This window comes from Montipora capricornis, chromosome 6 (assembly GCF_036669925.1).
Source record: "Montipora capricornis isolate CH-2021 chromosome 6, ASM3666992v2, whole genome shotgun sequence".
Taxonomy (NCBI): Eukaryota; Metazoa; Cnidaria; class Anthozoa; order Scleractinia; family Acroporidae; genus Montipora; species Montipora capricornis.
Window position 1 is genome coordinate 61,868,778 of NC_090888.1, and position 12,500 is coordinate 61,881,277.

Sequence of the window (12,500 nt, forward strand, 5' to 3'; positions counted from 1 at the left end):
ATCACTACGTCAACAGCTCGTGCTAGTTCTGTGTCTCCATCGAGTTATAGAAACACGATTTTTAACCAATCAGCGCGCGTATTTCCTTAGGACTGTTTTCTAAATACATATATATACATACAGACATACAGACATGCATACATTAAATTGACCTCTCCCTATAGTGGCTTTTCAGGGCCAGTCACTGGGTGGTCATTTAGCGCCGGGTACCAGGCGAACTGACCGGCCGTGGACATGACTTTGCCCGGCTGCTTTCACTATCTCAAAGGACTGGATTTTTTTAAATACAAAGATTGATTAAAAATACAGTTTTGTCCTTTTCTTGAGGTCTTCTGTTGTCAAATTAAAATGTCACAATTTCATACGTTGTGTTCAATTTCAAAACAGAACGAATCGCCCCAAAACGCATTGCTAAGAGAATTTCTCTCCATAAAAGACCGCCTGAAATGTCCTAATGTTGCGTGTTTTGCTACGGCGGCCCAGAAAAGATGGCGGTCGTCGGTCGTTCGTTTGTGAGTGCACCTTTTTGTGTCACGTCAGTGAATTGACTTTTTTGTGGATATTGGTATCAAATCATTAAATTGTCAAAAAAAGGTGTGATTTTTCTGTGCTTGAAGAACGTGGCTTTGGGCTTCAGAATGCAGGAAAACACATCTCTGCAACTGAAGAATTTCAAGAGTTTCTGGGGGAGCATGCCTCCAGACACCCCCAGGAAGAAGGCCCTGCGGGCCTTTCCAACACTTTGCCCGAGTGTTAAACCCATGTGGCCACTGCATCAAACCTTAATTAAACCCCTGCAATGAAACACAGTTAACGAAACGACGGAACAGAACAACAACAACAACAACAACAAGTGTCAAGAATCCCAACTTGCCGGAGACAAACCAGTTGGCTATTTACAAGTGCAGCTGGGAAGTTGAACCAGGAACTACAAGGAACACAGTCACAGGAACCCATGAGTAGGAGCATCCCTATGCACTTTATCCTGGTTTCAACCTTCAGGAGTAAGGATGGCACAGTCGTTTAGTGCGCGGCCTTGGTGCAAGGGGTACCGAGTTTGATCCTTTCAGTGTAGCATAAGTAGCTTTAAATGCCCTTAAAACGGAACACTGATGGAAAGAGGGGGGGTAAAATGAGCGCACCATCGGCGGTCCTAGGAGACTACCCTCCCTAGAGGGTAAAGAAGTACCGTCGTTAAATAAGGTGTGCCTTTACCTTTTCCTAACCTTTGCGCGTATCTTTCTATTTTTAGAAGTAACTCTTCGGCAGGAGACTCAAATTTTCATTATCAAATTTGCATGCATTGTTTGTGCTATTTTTGTCTTCGTTCCACAACAACTTGATTCTGGTTGGCCATTCTAGACGGTGCGTGCAGAGCCGAAGAACTCTTGGCGTTTTAAAAATAGAAAGATACGCGCAAAGATTGACTCATAGTGCTTGTATGGGAGAGGCAAGCTCCTACTCATGGACTCCTGATGGTGTGAGTTGGTCTTGTACCAGGATCTCCGGATTTCAAGGCAAGCGCCTTAACCACTGGGCCACACTGCCTCTAAAACTGCTCCATTGTGTTTAGGATTAGGCTCTTTTGTCTCCGTTGTCACAGTTTTTTTTGTGTTTGCCTATTGTTTTCTAAACCAATCACGAGAGCCGTTGTAATAGCAGTGTCCTCACCCTCAACATTTGCCGCCTTCATCGTTTGGCGATAACGTTATACCGTTGTCCTGGGCTTCCGGGAATTGTGTCATTTGCAAGTAAAGTTCTTTTGTGTTTCCAGGGAATGCTTGACTCCACACTTTTCAACTTGTTGTTTACTACATAACCCTTAAAAAAATATTTATTTTCTAGACGGGAGAAATGACGATCGTGTCTTAAACCGCAAGAGAAAAAGCGTGAGTATTGATATCATTTGATACAAATTTTGTGGCAATTTATCTCTAATGTTCAATTCTTCCTTGGACCATGGAATTTGACAAAGATAGGGTACTTACATGATAGAACGGTGACGGATGAAGTTGTGCACATGGGTCGATAGTGTAGCTTGACTAAAAAAGGCTCGTGTAAATATTTACTTGTGAGCAGAACATATCCGTTGGCGTCATTACTAGCGCACGCCGCCCCACACAGGCTTTGGAAAAAAATTCGGGAAAAAGGAGGACGCGAGAAACTGATGTCTCTAAGTAAAATTTTGAAATTAAATGAAATCTGAATGCGGACGCACTTAACAAACGTCTTTGTCGTCTCAGATGTCTGAACCGTGTGCCGTAAATAACGATACGCGAGACATACTATGAGAAGAGTTCGAAGGGTCGGTAGCTAAGTACGTCTTAATCCTTTGAAATACAATTCCGTACTTATCTTTTGGCCGTCAAAAATATGTGCGTTTCTTTGTTACAGTAATTCCACTTACCATCAGAAACACTAATCCTAGTTAAACACCATGTAGTTATTCAAAAGAATCTAGAGTCAAATTCGTTTTTGTTGCTAAGGTAAATCCTTCCGCTCATAACAAACATATCTACCATTTCCTTTTAACGTTTCTAATTTTTGGTGCAAAAGATGACGGTTGGGGGGCCAATCAAAAAATGTGTGTCTATCGTGGCAATTTTCTCTTTGTTCTTTTCTTACCTTCCGTTTTTTGCGTTTCTAACTTTTTTTTCATTTTTTAGGTAACAATTCCAAGAGGATCGAGGTGATTATGACACAGACGTTGATTCCCACTCGCTTCAGTTTTTCAGATAGTCTGTTGCATCTAAGGCTTTCATTTATTCATTTATTTTATTTCATTTTATTTTAATCACTTCTAAACTTTCAGGTTGAACACAGTGGATGATGAAGAAGGAGATGATGTTCCAAACCGTGACGCTGCCTCAATTTTCAGGAAAGCATCTCGTGCCGTGAGGTTTGGCTTCGTCTCTTTTCGCCTTTCTACTTTAGCTCGAAAAATGAAAAACAAACAAACAAAACTGCACCATTGAAACCTTATTCGAGAATTTTGGAAATATTTGGAAATAATGTAAATTTGCTTTCAAAACGCCGGGGACATTTTCAACATATTATTGTCGTTTCTTTTTTTTTTTTTTTGTCATCTTTGAATCTATTGTCCATGATGCGCAAGCATTTCAAGTGTTTTGGATAATAAGCTAAGGTTCTGGGTTATTCCATTTCTCTTTTTCCTAAAATTAACATGTTTTGCATGTCTGACCTCTGTTTAATGAACTTATCGCTGCCCCTAAGAATGTGCTCGTCGTTGTCAGTGAGTTCATTTAGAGTAGAATCTGCAATGAAAACATTTACTAAGTTGAAACTTGGTGTTGGCGGCACTTAAAACGTCGCTATAAGAAAAGGATCATTTCGTTCCAGCGCCGGTTTTTCAAACGTCGAAAGTATATTTGTTATGCTTTAATTTTGCTTTGCTCGGTATGTTGATGAGGTGACTTAAAGAAACAACTGTGCCACATTGTCGGCCAATCAGAGGTCAAAGTGTGTCCTGCTCAAACCATTTTTTCCCCTCATTTGATTGGCTGCAGTTGTTATGATTGCATGGCTTGAAATTGCGACTGAAGTTTCCCTTTACGACTAAAATACCTGGAGAAGTCGCAAATTTGCAACTTGTGTTCACCTTAGCTCTTTCGAAACAAAAGGGTTAGCAGTTGCCACTTTGCTGCTACTTTTGCCAAAATAAATAAAGAATTTTCTTTCAATCTGAAGATAGCGTAATTTATCTGCGATGTTACGTGCACAACTCCATGCCTTCGATCATTCGCCATTTTCAGTGGTTTCTACCGCACACAAGTATTGTGGGCTCATATTTTCTTTTGCTAAACCGCTGACAACACAATGCAGCGCGACGATTTTGCGACTAAAATTGGCGAAATTTCGACCAACTTTTTGCATCTTGTCGCAAAATTGCGACTAAATTTTGAGCCCTGGATTGGCTCCCAAAATAACTAGTAATATAGCTTCTAGGCACTCAAGTGAAGTGGCGTTGGACGTCAAAATTGGGTGTGCGTCTAATTGGGTGCATTTCTATTCATTTCTCTGTGTACAGGAGAATGCACAGCAGCAAGCCGGCAACGAAGGTAGGCAAGTCTAGTTTCATCGTTTTCGCAAGAAAACTCCCAGACTCCCCATTATCCAAAGGATCTTGCACAATCCTGTACTGGCTATCAAATGGATTTGTCTTGAATATCTTGCTCGCCTTGCTTTGTAATTTACGAAGTAGTTGCATTCTTCCCCGCAGTTTCATTAACGACGTTCTGTCAATCGTACTTTTTGCTGCCTCCTAGACAGTCTCATCGCAAGCTTCGGGCTTTTACAACGAGTCTGTCACCAGTAAACTCTTGAATCCATGTTTTTTGCAGCCGCTGTCAAAGATTCGACAAGGTCTTGAAACTAAGCGAGACATGACAGTTCGAACGTTTGATTATCTGTTCAGGAGCCAACAACGCGGAAAGGGAGTTCCCAAGAATCCACCAACAGTCAGCGCACAATTTCAGGTTTGTGCAACATATTTGAAAAGAGAAAAAACGTGAGAGCCAGCCAGTTTGTGAAATTTTGTGCTTTAAATAAACTGCTACTTTGACCTAGGCTTTGCTACGTAATTCCGGAATTTTGTTTGGGAATTTTAGACATCAAAAAGAATTTTAGAAACTTTCGGGAATTTTAGAAAAACATTGACAATTTCAAGAAATTTAGAGCAATTTGAACTTTCACCTGACATGTTGAAAATTTTAGACATTTTTAAAAGAATTTTAGAGCCTTTGTTTGGGAAATCCCGGATAGAATTTTAGACAATTTTTAGGGAATTATGAAGCTAAGCCTAATTTGACCAAAAAAATTCTTCTTTTTCCTTGGATTTTAAAACTATGTGAACTAAACACGAAGTGACCCAAGTTTTTCAAACAGACAACTGTTTATTTTAACTGGAATTTTCCTATTTGATGATCCGCCATTAGTAACTTTAAGATCTTGAGAGAGTGCTTTGTATTTATAATAAGCTGCATTTATACACTGAAATACACTGAAATTTTAAGCCAGTGTGTAAATGACGTCGCTTTCGCCTAGATCCAACGCTCTGAAGTCCAATCGGTCAGTTTTGAACGCGAGTAATGGCAGACCGTGAAATCCAAAATTGATACTCAAAGTAAACAGTAACACTTTAAGTTAGCAAAAAGACGTGCCCAAGGGTTAACTCGAACATCAGTAAACGAAATGATTTGTTCTTGTTTTCAGTCCTCGCTCAGTCGTCTCATGGAAATCATAGAAGAGGCACAACCTTTCTTTATTCGCTGCATCAGATCCAACGCTGATAAGGTAAAAAAATAGTTTCGAACTAAAGATCGATTCCAAATTATCACGCTGTGCTCTTTAAATTCTTTCGTTTTAGACTCGATCTTTGCACCGCGTTGTTGAGAGAAAAGTTGATTGTAATGTTTGCAATATTGATCAGTTTTAAATGAACACGACGATTTTCATGTGAACAACACAAAAATCGACACGCAATGGATCCGATAATTGGATGTTGATTGTATTAATACACGGATGTGCAGCGTTGTGGCCAACACTGTTTTAATGCGTTGAGCGCGCCGCTAAAAGTACCAGCAATATATTGGCCAACACTAGCCAAAGAATGCTGTCGCTATGTCATGCGAAAACGAGATGTTCAAGGCTTTAACATGTTGGCCAACAGGCTTAAGCTATTTGCCATGGAAGGTGCTGGCACAAGAAACATTATACCTGGGGCGAAACATTTTTCGTTTTGTCACGTGCAGAAACTTCGCTTACGGTTGGGGTTCATTCTGGTGAAGACGTTTAATCCGAGGCCTACTCTGGGACCTTAAGTCGCCGAAACTTAAGGCAAACTAAAGTGACTTGAGAAACAATTTCCCAAAACATCAGGTGACTTACGGTGACTTAAGGCAACCTTGCTCAACGTAAAGTGCTTATTCTACTTACGTCACAGAATATTAACTGATCAAAAGTCTCCGTACTTCTTTTACAAAATAAGAAAAAAAAACAACAACACCTGTAACATAAACATTATTATTATATGGAGGAGAGTGTTTTACTGGGAACTAAACCACTCGTAGATTCCATACGCCACTACATCCGGGACCCGAGTGGCGTATTTTCCGTATGTCACCTTTGTGAGTGTCGTATCGTTCAATGACGTCACGATTCCCGCCTTTCTTTTCCCGCCTTTTTTATAAAGCCCAGCCGTATTTGTAAAACTTGAAACACAATAAAATCGGAATTTATCAATATTTAGTCTCCATATAATAAAAAGAACATTACACGTTGGCTCGAAGATATGAATTTTATGTTCTCGTGGCAAGAACAATATCTCACTCGTTCGCTTCGCTCACTCGTGAGATATTGTCCTTGCCACTCGAACATAAAATTCATATCTTCTCGCCACCGTGTAATATCCTCTATTTATTTCACAGTTTTAATTGCTGTAATTCATGACAATGTAAAATGTCTATGTCTTAATGCCACTAGAGGTATAAAATGCTGGTCTGGAATAACAGCAACCATAGTAAATAACGTAAGTTACAGTGTACTGCAAGGATTTTTTCTGGTAGCTACAAAACCAAAAGAAAGACATGATGTAAGTAAGACTATTATAGAAAATTCATGATGCAAACAAAAATAAACAACGAGGAAGTCAAACTATTTAAGCTCAAAACTATTTTACAAATGCGACCAAAAAATTAATGTTATCATTCGATGTATTTTGTCCTTCCTTTTCATTTGCCGAGAGCCCACCACGTGACCTGCAAATAGCTGGCTAAAATAAGTGTTTTGCTGCAAATAATATTCTGCGCATGCGCAATTGAAATGACGCTCTTTTGAGAAAATGGCAGATCGGTTCCCCAAGTTGTCAGAGAATGATTCGACATCTTAAGTTGATCGAAAGAACAGTGAGAATACTGAGAAGGAACAAAATTTCAACGTATTTCGAAAGTATCTCAAAGAAAGAAAGGTCACTCGTGTCATCGACGCAAAGGACAAGTTGGCGAATGCATATGTACTGAAGAGATTTTACGCTGAAGCCAGAAAAAAGAATGGCGAGCTCGAGCTTTACCAAAGCTTCACTTGTCGGGATACGCTTTGAAAACGGTGAAATTCTTCAGCTTTGTTGATGCCTAGTGTTATTGAACGTTTGACTGTAAAATATCGTGATTTGTCAGTGTCTTGCAGATCAATTAATAATTGATCTGCTCTCCACTGACCAATGCACAATATTTTGCTCAACCTCGTCCAATAATTGTTAATTATCTAATAAAATTGTCCGCAAGATTCCTGCAGCTTGCGCTGTTAATTTTTGCATGAAAGTTTGGTAAATAATACGCCATTTCAATGACATCAAACAATGGTGGTTCCTTTCGGGAACCCAACCAATATTCTTCTTTTTCCTCAGTATGGTAACACTCCAAATTTACCATAACGAGTACCTTATGCCAAGTTCTTTTTCAATGAAACTTCCTTTCCTTCGTCATTGACACTTTGCAGGCTCCTCCTCTATAATCATCAACAATCGTACGAGTAAGTCTTTTGTTCGCAATTTTGATTCTCCCATCCTGTAGCTAGTGTCCATGTTTCTACGTGTAGACTCGCGTAAGCTTGGGTTAAGTCACGTGACGATAACGTTCTCAGAATTGGTCACCTTTCTTCCACTCAGCGGTACATGCAAAATTACATGATGGGGCATTTCTACGCGATCGATCAGCATAAGGACGTTTGAAAGGGAGAATACTGTGAGGTTTCATGGTACGGTTGCCATTTTTATTCCTGCATCAGATATGAAAATTGTATACCCAGCAAATACATGTGACACTTTCCCTACACGTGAATTTATGCGGATGTCTGGTTTACTTCCTGTCACATAAAGGCAACAGAATTTCTTTGAGCTTTAGCTGTCAGTTAATCCATCAAGTTACGCATGAACCCTGTACAAAGAGGAAATTAGAGCAGGTTTCTTCGGAGTTGTGAAGTTAAGTAGATGTGCAGTGTTACCTTTATTACACACATCGTGCATTTGGTTACAAAATATGCGATCACGATTTGGAATGTTCTGTGGCGGAATCACAGATAAAGGTGGGTTGATCCCTTCTGCTTGACTAAATCACGTATTCTTGTGAAGAGCAGCGCCATCTGGAACTCGACTAACAAAGTGAAACGAACAAAATTGCATGAAATGCTTAGAGTAAGACTTACAATACACACTTTTTAAGTCTTTTCTTTCTTTAGACTTAAGCTTACATTAATTGTACATCTAAAGTAAATAATGTCAATTCTTTTTACTTTTACTGAGCTTAAATTTGTTTGGTTACGTCATCCGTTATATTCGTAATTTAAAGTTGCTAAAATATGTTGAGGTATCATATCACTGTTCCTCGCGAAGGTGAGGAATTAATAGGTTAAGACTTGAACTATTTTTATGGGCTTTCATGTTTAATACTTGTTTTGTAACAAGCAAATGGCATAATATCTTGCCAAAAAATTAAAATGTGTGGAGACTTGAATCTTGCTTGTGTTGTCTCCATTAGAGCTACATGTTGCAAGGCAACGTTTAAAAAAAAAGGCTTGTAACAGATATTTAATCAGGACTTGCATGATTCCGACAAACACTTATCTCTGCTGCATGTCCTCTTGTGTGTTCTGGCCTCTCCTATGTGTTACGGCAGGAGTTCGCCAGGCTCATCAGCACTCTTCAAATGGGTATCGGGAGGCAAACCCCTGCCCCACCCATTATTCTTTTTTTTGAAATCAATCAAGAAACAATTACATTAAGATTCTTCCCTTGATCTGCCACTATTTTGTTAACTCATTCTCAACTATTTTGGGCTAACTTTGAGGTGTGTTGTGTTTATGGAATTAAGGTAACTTAAGGCGTCTTACAGCAACTTAATGCGACTTGGAGCGATTTAAGGCGACTGAAGGCGACTTACGGTCCCAGAGTAGGCCTAAGCTGACACGAAAGTTGCACTTGTCAGCTTAATGTTAAGACGTAGTTCGGAGTATCTTTGGTAGTAGCAACTAAGAGCAATAACTAAGACAAGCAAAGTAACTAAAGTGCAAAAGGGCTTGAACTTCACCCGTTGCTTTCAAACCGTTAATGTCCTCTGAGAACTTTTCTGATGTTATCGGCCATCCATCTCTTTTTTGGCCTTCCTTTTCCTCTCTCTCCTTCAGCTTTCATTTCTGCGATGGCCGACTTACATGTTACGATTTTTGTCGCATGCGACAGGCTGGCGACAGGCTGACGACGGGCCTTCAACACGAATTGTTTCGTGTAAATCAAACATACAACTCTTTTCGATTGTCGTGTACGACAGAAAGAGGTCGTAGCATTTTAAAACGTGTTTTAGAAACGCTGACTATCGTCAGTGATGTCGTAGGCTTGTGGTAAGCTTGTCGCATGCGCCAAGAATCGTACCGTGTAAATCGGCCCTTACACTTTTTATCACATACTGGGCAAAATTACTGAATACTGATTGGCTGGGACGGAAGGCCTTTTTTTTTAATCACAAGGGCACTTTTGTTAATCAAGAGGACGTGATTACTTGATCCTGATTGGTTAACAGTTGCTTATCCAGAACCGCTTTTTGTCCACATGTAAAGTAGTTTAATTCTATAGAGCGAGTTTCAATCGAGTGTCGTAATTACTTTGTCCAATTACAAAGAACGGAGACAATCCAGTAAACCAATCAGAAATCGAAGTAATTACACGTAGCCGACACAAAGCGCGGGAAAATGTGCACGCGAGCCACGATTGGTTTTGGTTTGACTTCTGATTGGTTAAAAAAGTGGCGCGAGAACTTTGAACCAATCATTGGGTGAAGTCATGCAAAACCAAAGCAATTCGCTAATTACTTTCGACACAATTGAAAAGCGCTTTATCTGTTGACATTATCGATTTATAGAATTGAACTTTAACCGAATGAAAGCATGTTAAGTTGATTGCCATTTTTCACGCGGCATTGAACGGTCTTCCCTCGATAATTTTCCCCTTAATTTGATGAACATGAAATCGTAATATAGCCTGCTTGCAAGCGGTATATGTTGTTGTCGCCCCGAAACACGTATCAGACGCCATATTGGGAGAGCTTGGGATAGGTCTGGGCCGAGTGACAAAACGACAGAGTGGGGAGTGGGAAGAGAGGTTTTCTCTCCGCACTTCCCACTCCCACTGCCCTAGTGCAATTAAGGATTAATTTCACTTGTATTTTCAAAGTTTGCAAATTGCCCTCGTCGCTTACATATACTTATCACACACCTCTTCGTTACCGTATCCTACCGGGAGGCGCGGTGGCCTCATGGTTAGTGCGCTCGGAGCGAGTGGTCCTAGTTCGGGCCCTGGCCGGGGACATTGTGTTGTGTTCTTGGGCAAGGCACTTTACTCTCACGATGCCTCTCTCCACCCAGGCCGGTGTATAAATGGGTACCGGCGAATCTAATGCGGGGGTAACCCTGCGATGGACTGGCATCCCATCCAGGGGGGAGTAGGAATACTCCTAGTCGCTTCATGCTACAGAAACCGGGATAAGCTCCGGCATAATGGGCCACTGGGCTCGTAAGCAGACTTTACCTACCATTTTACCGTATCCTACTGTACTGCCCACTTATCTTTAAAAAAAATTGTTCCTTGATTTAAAGGTCGAGAAATATCTTTCTTACCTTATTTTCTCGGGCCGATTGTTTTTATCGGGCCGAGTGTTTTACGATTCAATTCGGTGGCCCTCATGCGGTTGAACTGATGAAACTCTGGCTTTTCAGTGCGGCCCTCGAACTCGGGACAAGGACCGATCTCAGTTCTTTAACATTTTCTTTCAGGCACCTTTGAAATTCGATCGTGACTTGGTAGTTCGCCAGTTGAGGTACACAGGGATGCTAGAGACGGTGCGAATTAGAACGTTAGGATATCAGTGGAGATTTCCGTTTCAGGTTAGTATATAGTTAAGTGTCTACTAGTAAAGTGCATCCGATCGTGCCTTCAGTTAAGTGCCGAAAGTAATTTCCCTGCTGCTGTAGTTTTGCATAAAAACGCTTGGTGATTGTTTGAAAAAAAAAATTCGCATCATGACGTTTTAATGGATGGCTTTTAATGTTAACACGTTAACGGAGGCGATTTGCTTATTAAGGACGGTGCCTACTATTGTTATTGCGCATACGATCTGCGCATCACGAGATACTCGGATTTCCTATCGGTGATGCTTACTAATACAAGGATATTTTTGCTGACTACGAAAGGGAAACGACTCGGAATTCCTTTCTCATTGAAGTTCCTCGTCTCGGATCTTCCTGTTTAGAACATGTCTATTTGGGAAAAAATGTTCCTGCTCCTCAGATTTGCCCAGGCGGACTCTCTTCCTATTCTCCCTCAAAATAAATTGTTTATTATCCTTCTTTCTACCTTTACATCTAAAGACAGCACGCAGCGTTTTTCAGTATCGATGTGTCGCAATTTTGTCGGGTGAAAAATAAGAAATGGTTCTAGCCTTGAAAAAACAAAACAAAAAACAAACAATCGAAAGAAAGGACAGTAACCGTTACATGGCGTAAATAACTATGCAGGAAATGTAGATCTTAACAAGTGTTTTTGAAATCCAAAAAGAAAATTGGGGGTAACCACGCATTTTTCAAAGATGATTGATGAATAATTTTTGTAAAAAGCTTTAAAATACAAGCCATGTATGGTGTTCTTTCTCAAATTGAAGCTTATGTATCTCTCAAAAATTCATAGTTACCCCCAATTTTCTTTTTGGATACCAAGAGTACTTACCAAGATCTACTTTCTCCAGATATTTTTAAAGCGCGCAAAAATATCCTTGTATTAGTAAGCATCACCGATAGGAAATCCGAGTATCTCGTGATGCGCAGATCGTATGCGCAATAACAATAGTAGGCACCGTCCGTAATAAGCAAATCGCCTCCGTTAACGTGTTAACATTAAAAGCCATCCATTAGAACGCCATGATACGCTTCCGATTTACACAACGTGATATTCCCGTTGGGACCGACTGAAGGGCTATCCTGGGCATCAGATGCAGAATTTAGCAGATAGAGATTCAGCATAAGCCATTTAGGGGAGCAAAGCTGGCGCAGTGGTGAGAGTACTCGCCTCCCATCAGTGTGACCCGGCTTCGATTTCCAGACTTGATGTCATATGTGGTTGAGATTGTTTGTTGCCCCGAGAGGTTTTTCTCCGGGTACGGCTTTCCACTCTCCTCGGAAAACCAATGTTTGATCGGATTTGAGTTAAATGGATTTGATTTTTGTTTACATGTATAGTGTAGCCAATTGTGTTCCAGCGCCAGATGACTTTGAGACTTAAAAATGAAGTTCATTTTATTATTGTCATTTTGTCTGAAAATACTTTAAAATTTGGAAATTCATTGAGCAGCTTTAGTCGTTAGTGTGGCGAATATCTGATAACTTGAAGCAAAGCGTATTGTTTTAGTGTGTCACTGTTCTCTTGATCGTTTCTTCCTTTT

At 40.3% G+C, this 12,500-nt stretch overlaps 1 protein-coding gene across 2 annotated transcripts in view; it reads left to right on the forward strand.

The window, feature by feature from the left end:
* The window catches only part of LOC138052779 (unconventional myosin-IXb-like), a 70,841-nt gene that overhangs the window by 25,501 nt on the left and 32,840 nt on the right, over nucleotides 1-12,500 (forward strand). For both annotated transcript variants that reach the window (XM_068899356.1, XM_068899358.1), the window contains exons 16-22: nucleotides 1,846-1,889; nucleotides 2,667-2,689; nucleotides 2,813-2,899; nucleotides 4,049-4,079; nucleotides 4,362-4,496; nucleotides 5,233-5,313; nucleotides 10,840-10,950. In XM_068899356.1, coding sequence (XP_068755457.1) covers nucleotides 1,846-1,889; nucleotides 2,667-2,689; nucleotides 2,813-2,899; nucleotides 4,049-4,079; nucleotides 4,362-4,496; nucleotides 5,233-5,313; nucleotides 10,840-10,950 — 512 coding nt within the window. The remainder of the gene's footprint in view (nucleotides 1-1,845; nucleotides 1,890-2,666; nucleotides 2,690-2,812; nucleotides 2,900-4,048; nucleotides 4,080-4,361; nucleotides 4,497-5,232; nucleotides 5,314-10,839; nucleotides 10,951-12,500) is intronic.